General features: G+C 39.6%; 1 protein-coding gene across 1 annotated transcript in view; it reads left to right on the top strand.

Annotated features, from left to right (window-relative positions):
• Positions 1 to 14,208, top strand: part of Alkbh3 (alkB homolog 3, alpha-ketoglutarate dependent dioxygenase) — a 33,599-nt gene that overhangs the window by 10,938 nt on the left and 8,453 nt on the right. Inside the window, exon 8 of the mRNA XM_076844351.1 lies at positions 4,777 to 4,986. Coding sequence (XP_076700466.1) covers positions 4,777 to 4,986 — 210 coding nt within the window. The remainder of the gene's footprint in view (positions 1 to 4,776; positions 4,987 to 14,208) is intronic.

Here is a 14,208-nt window from a genome sequence, read left to right on the forward strand (position 1 = left end):
TGATTTGGAAACATGGAGAGACTTGAATTAGGCCAGTCCAACATACTCCACTACCCTTGTTTTTGTCAGGATTAATTACCTTCTTGTCAACAGTCACAGCTGAAGTTGGGGATTAACCAGGCTGTCGGGAAGAAGCTCTTTTTCACTCTAGTTGATCTTTTAAACAGGGTTTTTCAACCTCAGTGCTGCTGACATTTTGGACTGGATAATTCTTTGGTGCAGGGCTGTCTTGAGCATTGTAGAATGTGTAGTGGTGTTCATGACCAATGGCTCCTCTCACACCATCATGACAACCAGAGTGACTCCAGACTTTGCCATACATCTGCTGAGGCATAACTGCCCTGATGAATAAGCACAATTTCAAAGTAAATGTGTCATATGAGATTTGCTGAATAGAGTTTCTTATTGTCTTTCACTCTGGGGGACTTTTTTTTGACCACCCTTCAAAATAATTTTGTATGACAAATTGTTTTTAAACAATGTAATGTGTGCTTATTATTTGAAATGTAGAAACTTAAAATAACATAAAGGAGAGTTCTAAAATTTTTATGATTATTTTTCCCACCTGGTGTTTTAGTTCCAGTCTTTTTTACTTTAGGCAAAGATATGTAGAGGAATTTTCCTAACAAAATAAGATCAATTGGGCTGGGATTGTGGCTCAGCGGTAGAGCATTCGCCTAGCACGGGTGGGACCTGGGTTCCATCCTCAGCACCACATAAAAATAAAGGCATTGTGTTGTGTTCATCTACACCTAAAAAAATAAATATTAAAAAAATACATTAAAAAAAAGATCAATTATGTCTACTCTGTTCCATTTAGCTATATATCATTAACATTCTTTAGTGCCATTAAATATTCTTCACCATATTTAAAAGCTTCATGATGTTCCATAACTTATTTTAAGCAAACTACTTTTGTTGGATATTAAGATTATCATATTGGAATTCTTTAATCTGGAATTTCTGTGTTTTTTTTTTTTTGTTAATAGATTTAGTTTATTTATATACTGTCTTGAAGTTGCCCCTTTCTCTGTTTTTTTTTTTTTTTTTAAAGGAGGATTCACAACATGTATATGCATGTTGGGGTACTTGTTTAATTTAAAAATCATTATGACCTCAAGCTTAACATCCAATGGAAAAGAGTCAGGTTCAGTCATATGTTTTTAATTTTGTTTTATAAGATTTGTTCCAAATAAATCTTATGTGGACCCAGTAGGTAAACCAGATCCAAGCACTGACTGGCTGAGAATGCCACCATCTTGGTTACCCCTTCTCCTACTGTAGACTCTGACCACCTTCGTGGTACCTAGGACTCTGCAAAACATTGTTTGAAATCTTTTTCCTCTGTGATTTTTGTTTTCTCATACTCTTTTTCTCAAATGTCTTTTAAGGATAGAATGTCTTCACTGAACAGTGAGATGACGCTGAATTTTAATTTAGACATTCAGTTCTGAAGGATCTGTATATAGAGTATTGGTTAAAGAGTCTAAATTAATCCTCTAGTTCATTATCCCCGTTTTTCTCCTTTTCTATCTACTTCAACTACCAGAAATAACCAAGAAAAAAATATATACCCACTTCAAAATGTAATGCAAACTTGATGTTATCACAGTGCTTAGCCCCCAAGTAAATCAGGGAGGTGCTAATTAGATTCACAGTCACATTATAGAAACGCTACCTTTCTCCTTTATATCTTGGTTTTCTTATTCTAGTATCTGATCTTTAGCTCCATGAAGATAAGTTTAAAGCTGTAAAATAAATAGGAATTACAGATTACTGACATTATTTTTGGAATTTCACTTTGGAATTTGTTCTCTTGAACATAGGTTAGTTTAATAACATTTTTGTTGTATTGACCCAAGTTTTCTTTGTTGTCACTGTTTATTTTTTAAAATGCTCTGCTTAGGATATAATGCTGATAACTATAACAAGGACACCCACCTTCAACCATGGTTTCCATTTCAATGAGCGATGCTCACATATGCTTCCCTGGCACTTTTACCTGACAGTAATCATGTGACATACTTGATAATGTTGTGCTTGCCTTTGCCAAATAACAAACATGTACACAGACATTTAAGGAGTTCTTCAGAGTCACAGTTCTTGAGGGATAAGCTTTGGATCTCTGGAAGGTAGTCCATGAAACCTTTTGTGGGGGATCTTCAATAGTATTATTATTATTATAATATTGTGGTGCTGGGGATTGAACCCAGGGCTATGTGCATGCAAGGCACACACTACAAACTGAGCTATATCCCCAGCCCCAATAGTATTATTTTTAAAATAATATAAGACTATTCAGTGTTTGCACTGTTTTGATTTGCACTGATGTTACAAAAGTGCTAGAGAATAAAATTGATGGCACTGTAGCATGAATTAAGTAAGCATTGTCACCTAGCTATACTGGTAGTCATTGTGTTCTTCACCACCGTGCACTTTCAGTTTAAAGTTTAAAAAAATGCTGATTTCATTTAAAAATTTCCCTTCATGAAGAATAGACATTATTAGTTTTCTTAAATCTTGGCCTTTGAGTGCATGTCTTCCTACTAGTTGGATGAAATTGAAAATACACACAAAGCACCTGCTACAAACCAGAAAGCATTTGTTTGAGCTTAAAGCTGAACTAGCTGCTTTTTTTCATGGGCTATTTATTATTATTATTATTTAGAAGAACAATAAGAAACAGACTGGTTATTCAGACTTGAGTGCTTAGTATCTATTTCCTCATAAATGAAGTCAGTGTCACTTCAAGAAAAACAACAAACAGGATTTATTACTAATGATAGAAATTGAACTTGAACAACAATTAGAACTTTGAAAAACTGGTATCCATTACTTTAAGCCTGACTTTTTCCTATTACTTAGACTTTTCTGACGAGGTCAGTATAGTATTAATGGATGTGAGTTTTGTTGTTGTATAATGAAATGTTTCAATGTCTAGAAGATCTGTATAATAACTCAGTTGAACTAGTATTTTCCATATGATCCTGGGGAATGTTATGAAATCATACTGGGTTAAAGATTTCATTCAAAGTGCAAGCTGGACCAGTAGATTTAAATGCAAAAGAATACAAAAAGTTTGCCGGGTGTGGTGGTGCAAACTTGTAATCCCAGAGGCTTGGTAGGCTGAGGCAGGAGGATCGCAAGTTCAAAGCCAGCCTCAGCAAAAGTGAGGTTCTAAGCAACTAGTGAGTCCCTATCTCTAAATAAAATACAAATATAGGACTGAGGATGTAGCTCAGTGGTTGAATGCTCGTCATTTCAATTCCTGGTATCCCCTCACCCCCCCCCAAAAAAAACAAAAACGAAACCAACAACAACAAAAAAGAACTCAAAAAGTTTAAAATGGTTTCAGATGCCACATTATTTGAAAGAACTGTAAACTACTTATTTGGGTGAAGCTAATTTTTTTTTTCATGTACTTCAATGAAAATAACATTTTAACATACTGAATACAGAATCATAAAAGAAGAATTATCTTACTTCTGTTGTCAGACATTTTAGAGATTTGTAAAACACTTTTTTTGCATTACAAATTATAGTTATTTTTATAACAGAATATTTATATTAACATGTAATGGATTTGTTATTGTACTTTAAATAAATTAATCAATAATTTAATTTTTTTCTTTTTCTTTCGTTTTCTTTCTTTCATTCTTTGGAATTGAACCCAGCACCTCACACATGCTAGGCAAACATTCTATCACTGAGCCATATTCCCAGATCATCAGTCTTAATTTTTAATATAGTAAATACCAATAGCAGTAATCCATATAAACAAAAGTTCTTTGGGGTCCTCAATAATTTTGATAGGATAAAGCTTAAAAAACACTGTCCTAAAGTACCTATAGAGCCCTTGAGATTTCTGGAAGTTACGGAATTCTAGGAAAAATTCAAAACAGTGCAAACTTAAAATAGTGCAAACACTGAATAGTCTTATATTGTTTTAAAAATAATACTACTGGGGATGGGGATATAGCTCAGTTTGTAGAGTGCGTGCCTTGCATGCACATAGCCCTGGGTTCAATCCCCAGCACGACAAGCTTCACATCGGAGCGTCCTGAGGAAGGTGTAGCCCCTGACAGTTCTAAATACGCACTACCTCAGTGAACTCAGGGCAAGGAGGCAGGGCTGTGGTATCCCATGAAGTCCGATGGAGATTACAGCCCTTACAATGTTCAGGGCATGTCATAATTCCTATTCTGTAGAAAAGAATTTTTTTCCCCTCCAGGTTCTGTTTTTAGGAAGTTAGCCACTCAAAGTATTAAATGTCTTTTTTTAAAAAGAAACTCTGCCCTTGAGAATCAAATAAGAATAGATTGAACAGAGGGACATCCAGTGAGGAGTTCTTTCCCTCCTCAGACTTCTGTCTGGGTTTGTGCTACTTGGCTGCCCATCAGCTTCTCTGCTTCACTTGCCACCCTGATAGCTTACCACAGGAACTGCCCTGAATATGTTGACATTTGCTTTTTGGTGAGGGCCATGTATTTAACACGAGAAAGATGAGGTGGGTAGGGAGGCCCTGGTTCTGACATTGCTGTACCAAATTTAGTACTTTTACAACATTCCACAGGTTAACCTGCTTCAAAATTAAAATGATGGAAGGAAATTAGGCTAACTCTTCTTGCTTACTGTTTACTCCATTCCGTGTGGTTTGCTTATTCCATGCCTCCATTTATAACTTGACCTGTTTGCTCTTTCTTTCTTTTTTCCACGTGGCTGCCATCTCGTGCCTATGTAACTGCCTCTGCACTGTTCTTGACCTGTTGACTACAGTGGCATCCTGTGCTGAGCACCCTGAAGAACCGCATTGAGGGGAACACTGGCCACACCTTCAACTCCTTACTCTGCAATCTTTATCGGAATGAGAAGGACAGCGTGGACTGGCACAGCGATGATGAACCCTCACTAGGGAGGTGCCCCGTCATCGCTTCACTCAGTTTTGGCGCCACACGCACTTTTGAGATGAGAAAGAAGCCCCCGCCTGTAAGTATTTCTTTTTTGTCTCACCCTGCCTCCTATTACTCTGTGAAGAAAGTAGAGCTCCTAAAAGCTCCTATCTACAGATAGAGAGGATACAAGTGTGGGTGTTACTGAGAAAACATGTTCAACTGATTGCTTGCCCATAGTAAGCTTCTGGCCTCTAGAGTGCTCACTTGTTCATTTACATATCCAACAGGAATGCCTGCACCATCTCGGTGTTGGGGGTCATGTCCATTGATTGAAAGAACTGACAGTTCTGTCCTCATGGAGATACATTTAGTGGAGGTAGACGATGTTTCTAATTACTCAAATAATTGCAATTGTGGTAAATGCTATGATGGAGGGCCTACAGGGTAACTCAAGCTCATGGAGCAAGAAGGGAAAGTAAAGAGCTTCAGGAAAGATGCCCCTGAAGAAGCCTTCATTTTAAATGCTCTTTACGACAGCCCGGGCCTTGTGCTTCGAGAGAGTGTCACATGCACCTTTGTTCCTCCTAAGCCTTCTCCTGAAAGATGGATGAACCTGGACTCTTTTGGAGAGAGGAAACTAAAAGCCAGATTACCAGAGGTTATCATCTAAGTTCACTTAGAAAAGCAGTGACTGAACTGTGTGATGATTTCAGTTTCTCATCCAGCTCTTACCTCACTTGCATGAAATTTGATACTAGGGCTATTAATTTTTTGGTTTTTTTTTTTTTTTTTTGGTGCTGGGGATTAAACCCAGGGCCTCTCACATGATAAGCATGCACCATACTACTGAGCTACACACACTGCCAGCCCTAAATTTTTAAAATCAAAAGTGTAGAACTTAAGACAAAGATAGAGAAATAGCAAGGACTCCAAGAAAAGAGTAAACTTCCACACATTATCTTATTTCCAGGGTGTGTATCTCTTCTTAACCAAGGATCCTGATTATTCAGCTTGCATCATTAAACCAGACCCAGTCAACTGTGGAGGCCAGTAGGCTGATTTTTGAATATGACCTAATCTAGGCCACATCCTTATTAGTCACTCAGTGCTGAGTCTGTTCTTCATCAGATATACTTCTCTAAGAATACAATTAAGGGGCCCTGGGCTGCCTTCCTGGGGTGTGTTGGGTTCCATGCTGTGGGTATTTTGGAGCATATTGAGTTATTCTGCATGTATGCCAATAAGCACTTTTATTGGTATAATTTCCCTTAATTAGTTTTTCTTTGCTTTTGTTTACATAGAAACTTTGGTCATGGTTGGCAGGGGATTGTGTCTTGCCAGTGTCTTATCAGCTTGTTCCCTTAGCACTTGAATAGACTTTACATTGTCACTGGCAAGCAGCCTCCATGTACCTAGGAGTGCCACTTGAGAATCAAGCTCCCCAGCCTTTGCTGTATTCTTGTTAGATTTGGTTGTGTTTGTGTACAGAGCACTCACTCAGTTAAATCCCAGATTCATGCTTGTGAAGAATTCATCTTGCCCTTGAGATGATTCCTGTTTTATGAATCACAGAGAAACACTGTGTGTCTCATTATTTAAGTTAAGACCTTCTCAAACTAGACACATGAACACCATCATGCTGCCAGGCATGGTCTTGGGAGCTAGGCTTACCTTCCTTCTGCAGCTGTCCTTCCAGCCTTCTGATTGGCACATAAGCTTCAGGAGTGTCATCTTTAGTATAATCCTTGTCTTTAGTGCTTCACAGTTATTTTCTTTGTTGCTAAGTATTTAAGTATTCATTCACTGTTTCTTTACACACAGACAGTCACTACCACCACCCCTTTGGGAAAAAATGTGGGGCCTATTTATAGATTGGAGCTTAAAAATTCCTAAAGTATGCCTTCTGGGTAGTTAGTTTTACCATACAAGCAGTTTCCTACTACTAAGCATTAACAATGTTCTGGTCCCAGAAACACCCCTTTCTTTCTCCTCTTCTGGCAGTAGAAGCTCTTCATTTTCTCACATAAAAACCTAATACGTGGCAATCAATAGCTATTTCTTGGTAATATACTTAAGTTATGTGACAGGTTAATGTGTGCACAGAGACCATTAAAACCATATACAACATTGTTTCTGTGTACAATTACTTAGAACAAAGAGAGAGACCGCCATTACTAAGGCTTTCTCTTTCTTAGATTTCTTGGAGTTTATTTTTAGAAACACCAGTGAAAGTGTAGTACATGAAACACTCAAAAAGTGCCAAAGTCCCCTTCATTGTCTCCCAGTAGCAAGGAATCTGCACCATATATGGAAGTTGATTTGATGAAATATAAATCTAACAAATCAGACAATTTGTCTGAGGTCTTGAAACAATGCTTGCTGAGGAAAGGGTTGGAGAAGAAGTATAAAGATGTCAGTACCTCACATTGTTGGCTGTAGGAACTTTCAGCTTCTGGCCTAGTCCTGATTCTCATTGGATGTGTCACAATTTTCATGTATCTTCTCAATTCTGTCTTTTGTTTAAGACGGGGAAAGTTGATATATAATCACTCATCAGTGAATACGCCTCAGATGCTCATTCTTGGGTAAACAGGACACAAGCTTAAGTATGTGAAAAGACTCCTTCAGACTTCATTAATAGATTCCAAAAATCTGGGGCTTCACCAATGTCACTAAACTAGAATGGCAGAAGGTTTTCTTTAAGTTGGCAGCTATTAGAGTAGACATCTTCAGCGATCCTTTTGAAGGGAAATGGTTATTGCAAATCATTGTCTACTCTCTAAACTCAGATGATAGCTCTGGGAACGTAACTCATGATTCATACTACCCAAGGTAAAGCATAAATTCAAAAGTACAAATTAGTTTAATCTTCTGTGTGGGCTTTGTAGGAGTCTGACTTTCTGTAACTCTTAGAGATCTATCACAGAAGGCTGCCATAGGTTGTAATTGTCATGTCTGTCAACAAGACACTTTTGAGGTACCTTAAAGGTTGTGGGAGGGACTCTTTCAGACTCCTATTCACTTTGTTCTGTCAGATAAGCTCAAATTTCTTTGATTTGAGTCACAGTTTCTCATCTGAAGCTATCAGAGAAGTCACAAGATTCTCTGCACTTCATGCAGTATGCGGTTTTGAAACAAAATCATTTGTTTTGGGCTACTTTCAAAGAGAAATAATCTTGAGTTTTTAAAAATTCAAACTCCTCCTCCTCTGCAGCAGCTGCTGTTTTGAAGTCTGGCACCTTGAGTAGATCTCTGTAGCTGCTGATCTTCTAAGAGCTGCCCCAGTTTCCATACACTGTATTCTTCACGATTTCTCAGATGGGAAGGCAACCTTTGTTTCCTAGGTGTCAGCACCCCACCCCCATTTCATGCATTTGGCTGAGTCTGAGTCCTGCATACATCATCCCTGGGTTTAACATCTCTCTCCCTCAAGGTGCCCATCCTTTTTTCACTATTCTGTGTCCTAATCTGTAAACTCTTGCTTATTTATTTTGATTTTAGAGAAAGTTTCCATTTCCTCTAATAATAGTAAAGTACTTGGGGGCTGGTAGACTTGTTTGATCTTGTTCTTTCATTTACCCCATCCCTTCTGTTGTGTAGTTAAATTGGAGGCTGAGGGAAGAGTACCATACCCATATCCTGGCCATTGCTTGGCTATCTCACTTTAAGACCAAAGTAAATCTTACCAGATATTCTTCACTTCACCTTTTTTATTCTATAGGGTTGGGTTTGTGAGAGCTTACCTACACTTCTTGTCTCAAACCTGGTTGTACTTTTCAAACTACACCGTGTCCTTGTTTGCAAAGATTCACCTGGTTCTTTTCCCAACTAATACTAATTCTACACAGAAGAACAAACTGGAAAAGGAACTACAAAAGCCATTTGGCAGGCTGCTATTTCTCTGTCGGTTACCATGGAAACTGATGGCTGAGTGGGGGGGTTATTAGATAATAGCAGGAAGTTTGTGATGCACTGGAGGTTTATTTGCCAAAAGCCTTGTTTTTCTAGCAAATTATCCTGGATGAGCTCTTTCCTTTACCAGCATCTTGTATGTGACTCTGAGAGGCTTCTTTCCACCCCTAGCTGATTGAGCTCAGGCCGGCTGGGCCTTTCTCCCAGCGCTCCTCTCCCAAATGCCTTCTGAAGGAAGGGTCCTGTTCATCTCACCAGAGCAGATAGCTGTAAAAGCAGGTCTAGTGGTGGAGACCTGCTGCCTCCCTTGCTTTTTCTTGTATGTTTTGTGTTCTGCACACTGCTGAGAAGAATGGAGTATAAAAAAAAAAGCCCTGATCATAAATATTGATGTTTTTTCCTTGGACTCTAGAAAAAATTAGGATATTGAAATCCCAAATAATAGGAAACTGGATAAGCCAGGCTTGTGCAGCATTTCATGGTGAGGCGGCAGCCCCTGCTGCTGCACCCCAGCCTCTGATTACAGCATCAGTTCTGAGGGGTCATGAGAAACACTCAAAAGAAACTGTTGATAACCACGGTCTTTTTAACCGTTCCCTAATGAAACTTAGAAAATCAAGTTTTATTTCCTCTTTCTGTCCCTGATGTTGGTAAAAAGCACTTATCTGCCTCATTTATGTTTATTCCTTTTTGTAAATGGAAATGGTAATTGGTAGCCACTTCATGGGAGTGATCAAAAAATTTTCTCATGAAAATTCCTGCAGTAGTCAGTGAATTTTTAAGCTGTTATAAATGGTAGATACCATGGTGACTTATCAGAAATTGAAAAAGGAAATGAATATCAGTGAAATAGGCTCCAAGTTCTCTTGGCCGAGAAGTATAATGGAATCTCAGGGAATTTGAAGTGGTCTATGGGTCAGAAATACTGATGGAGCTTTGTGGCTACTATCTCTAGGGCTGTCTCATTAGATATCACTGGAACTATCTCATTGGAGGGTGTGAGTGAGTAAATGAGTGTGTGTGTATGTGTGTGTGTGTTGTATAAGTGGATAGTCTTGGTATGTCTTGAGTTACCTTCAGACTTGAGATTTCTTGGGAGTTGAAATTACCATTTGCTTCCTCAGGGCCTTGTCTCAGCCTGGAATCCATGCCTGACATCCTTTAGGAATAATTACTTTTTGCAAAGAATTTCCCAGATTTATATTGCCACCAACAGTTGGGATTTAGGAGAACAGTCTTTTCCAAAGTGATTCATTGTGTTTCTGTCTATGGCATGGTTAGGTATGGAGTCTGCTTGCAAACTTGACTTTTTAAAACTTGTCTCTACAGTAACTTTTTTTCTTTCTTTGCCATACTCTAAGAACTATTCCTTGCCTGCTGGTGATTTTCTCATCTTTAACAGGTCATATTTTCTGAGGATGACTGCCTAGTTGAAGTAGGAAAGAGCTTAGAGTGTTTGAGGAAGGAAAGGAGGCCGTGTCCTGGAGCCTAGCCAGCCAGCATGAGGAGCAGAGCCCATGATGAGATGGGAAGTGGGCAGGGGTCAGGTCAGTAGAGACTGTGGACCTCAGAAAGAGAGCGTTTATTTTAAATCTATCAAGAATCTGTTAAGATGTGCTAAGCAGTAGAGTGACATGGCCTGGTTGACAATTTTAAAAGGTCACTATTGCTATTGGGCAGAACCTGGGCTAGAATTAGAACCTTAGCAAGAGAGGAGACAAGGAGACCAGTTAGGAGGTTGTTAGACCTTGTTTATTCCTGGGACCAAGGGTGAGGGGGAGAGAGAAGGACACATTCCATGAGCTCAAAAATATAAATGTGAGGAGTAAAGAGTAAGGAGAATCCTCCATCACCTGGCTCTGCCCTTCTCTGGATCACGAGACATGATGGCCTTCCACTTGAGAGGGCTTATGGAGTACAGTTTCTGGAGATAGTCAGGTGCTGGGGCAAGGAGGAAGAGGGAACTCTAGAGCACGCAGGTTATGGATGTAGGCGAGTTTACTCTTTTTCCGAATGGGCTGCCACAGACAACAGTGGAGGGTACAGAGGGAGGTTTGGGGACTGGGGATTCTGATCAGATCATGTCCAGGAATGGTTTGGGAACGAGCGGCCACTGGCTAGTGAAGCTGGTGCCCCTGCTAGCGACTGAGGTCAGCCAGGTGTCAGCCATGAGAGTTTGTTTTCACATGCTCTTGGAGGACACAGAGCATTTGTTCCAGTGCTACAGTCTTGGGTGGAAGCTCCTTTAAGATAGCACTTCCTTGACTGGGCTGTAGCTCAGGGGCACAGTACTTGCCTAGCATGTGTGAAGGTTTGATCCTCAGCACCACATAAAAATAAATAAAGTCATTCTGTTCATCTACAGCTACAAAAAAATGTTAAAAAAAAAAAAAAGATAGCACTTCCTTTAAGCTGAATTTCTTGGAAGTATGGTAATACTAAGAATGGACTCCTTATCACTTTAACTCTTCTGATTTCAAATTCACATTCAGTGGAGAAGGAATGGCTATAGCTGTGAGTGTAAATCAAAAATTGGTTTTATTTACATTCAGTAACTTCTCACTTCTACCCTGTCCTAATACCATAAATCTAAACACCATCAGCAGGTTTTTCCCTAGCAATGTCACTTATTTTTCAGTATGTGCAGTTGAAAAGGAAAGACAGGAGCTCCCTGTTGGTTTGGGCTGCCATGTGCTGCTGTCCACTCCTTTAGAGCTGTGCTGCCGCCACGGCCCCTTGTAACTTGGTGAGGCGTTGGTGAACTCCTCCTGGCTGTCGAGTTGTGATGATCAGTGGTGCACATGGTATAGGATAATCGATCGCACCTACTAGTCCTCCCTCCTTCCTTCTTTCTCTCATTCCCTTCACCAGAACCTTCAAGCCCAAGGAAGGCCAAAAATCAGGAGTTAAGTAAAAACCCAAAGATTCATATGTGTTAGCTGAATTGAAAACTGTTTTGAACCAGTAACCTCAGTGCTTTCAAAGCTGTGCCTTTCCAGCTAACCTCTTATTTTAGCAGATCTTATTTCAGAAACAACTGTTTCTGTTTTTAAAGTAATGTATTTCGGATCGATGCTGAGGATATCATCATTTAAATCTGGATTGAATCAGCAGGATAACTCTGCAGGGATGCTTTGTGGGATCCCAGCTTTATAGTCTCCTTAATTTTTGTAACTAATATGTTTTGTTTATGTCAGATTTTACAAATATATCACCACTCTGAACATAAAGTTCAGCTGTTTTCTCATGTTGGTGCTATAGGAGCAACACTGCAGCCCAAATACGGTGGCTAGCTGAGATGACCCATGGCACAGTCTTGGACCCAGCTAGGTCCTTGAGGGCAGGTAACACCACAATTTGAGGAAAGAACTTGAAGATAAATGGTGTTATTGATGAAAATGACATTATTGGCATAACCGTAAGCTGGGAGATAGGGCAATTAGATACATTTGGCCCTCGGCAGGTGGAGTCATTGTATTTAGTTTCAAATATTTCATTTTGCAAAAAAGCCTTGACTGTACTTGTCCAGGAACTTCACCATTTATCCATTCTTTGGACTAAAGAGCTAGGGAACTTCTATTATCTTTATCATATTGAGAAAACTTGTTTGACACTGTACATATCTTGGTTTTATTTTTGCTTTTGAAGCACAGATTTGGGACTGGGGTGCACTTTGGTAGTAGAGCACATGCTTAGCATGCACAAGGCCTTGAACTGCCTTCCCCCCAAAAGATTCTGACAGTAGTTGTCTACACTGCAGTCTCCCCTTCCTCACAACTTAGCTCCCTCTTGAAATGCCTGCTCTCTAGTTCTTTCCCCCTATTCTGCTTAAGTTTTGTTGATGCCTTTGATCTAAAGTCAAGCACACTGGCCTTTCCTCAGTCAGCATCTCCTACTCCTCTGGCCACGATACTCAACCATCGATTAACTACCTTTTCTTTCTCCTGTTGGCTTCTGAAATACGGTCATATCTTGGTCATTCTCCTGCTGTTATTGGTTTTTCCCCTTGGTTATTTTCATTGCTGTTTTTTTAATTTTCTTTATATTCAACCCCTTAAATATGGATGTTCAAGTTTGTCTTTGATTCTGTTATCTTTCTCTGCATTATTTTTAGGGGATTATAAGCTCCGTAGATTGTAAACACCAGATAGGCGAGGTCTCTGTCTTAGCATCATGTCCCCACAAGTGTGTGTGCTTTGAGTGAATAAGCAAATAAATCAGATCTCTTTAGTTCTTACAACTTCAGTCATTTGTTTGATGGGGTGTCTTCTGAATCTCTTATTTTCAGCTTTCACTTTTTTCTCAATTTCCAATCATCACTTTCTATATGCTTGTGAGGTGTTTCCACTTAACAACAGCTTCCAAATTGAAATTACAAAATGAGATTCCTTGCTGTTATTTCAGACAAATTCCACAATTCCAGCTGCTAGTAAGTCCATTTATGTTCATGTTATCACAGTCTCTTGGTCAGGTTAACGATATAAGTTATTTTCAGTTCTTCCTGTTCCCTTGTTTCTCATAAAATCAGTGCCAAGATTTATTTAATTTTTTTTTTTTTTAAAGATAGGGGTCTTGCTATGTTGCTCAGGCTGGTGTTGGCCTCCTGATCCTCCTGCCTCAGCCTCTCCAGTGCCTGGGATACTAGGCACCTCCATGCCTGGCACTTTCTTGAAATGTCTAAAGAACTCATCCTCACAGCAACTGTCTTCATCCCAGGATCTTGTTACCTCATGCTCCACATACTAAAACTTCTTTTTTCCCTCTGGTGTCCTTAGTTCCAGTCTTCGCTCCCTCTATTCTGTCCAGTGCCCACGTGCAGACAGTATTTTCAGGAACAGTTCCTTCTTGCCTCTTTCTCCTTCCCTCCCCTACCACATATTAACTTAGCGCCTACCATGTGTCAGGTACAATGCTCAGCTCTGAAAATACAGTAGTGAATATGACAAATATGGTTCTTGCCCTCAGGGAGGTCACAGGAGCTAAACAATAGTAAAAATAGCCCAAACGAACAAAACCAGAAGTATTCACAGCATGTGCAGTTAGATCTGAGTTTGGATTTTATTCTTTGTGCTGTGGGAATAAATGGGTTGTGACATGATCTGGTCTGCATTTCTAAGCGATCATTCTAATTGTTCCTTGACGAGTAGTTTGGGAAGAAGGAAGAGTAGAGACAAGTAGACAGCAGAGGCAGTAGCACCATGGGAGGCTGCTGGCTTGGTCAGAGGTGCAGTCCGGTGGAGAAGGGAGTGGATTTGAGCAATGTTTTTGACGCTAAATGAGCAGAACTTGCCAATATATTAGATGTGGGGGTAAAAATCAAGAATAGCCACCACATTTCTGGCTTTTAGCATTGGGTGGATGGAAGCGCTGTGAACTCGGATGGAGGAGAGGGATATCTTCATTT

Source organism: Callospermophilus lateralis, chromosome 2 (genome assembly GCF_048772815.1).
Source record: "Callospermophilus lateralis isolate mCalLat2 chromosome 2, mCalLat2.hap1, whole genome shotgun sequence".
In the NCBI taxonomy this organism is placed as follows: Eukaryota; Metazoa; Chordata; class Mammalia; order Rodentia; family Sciuridae; genus Callospermophilus; species Callospermophilus lateralis.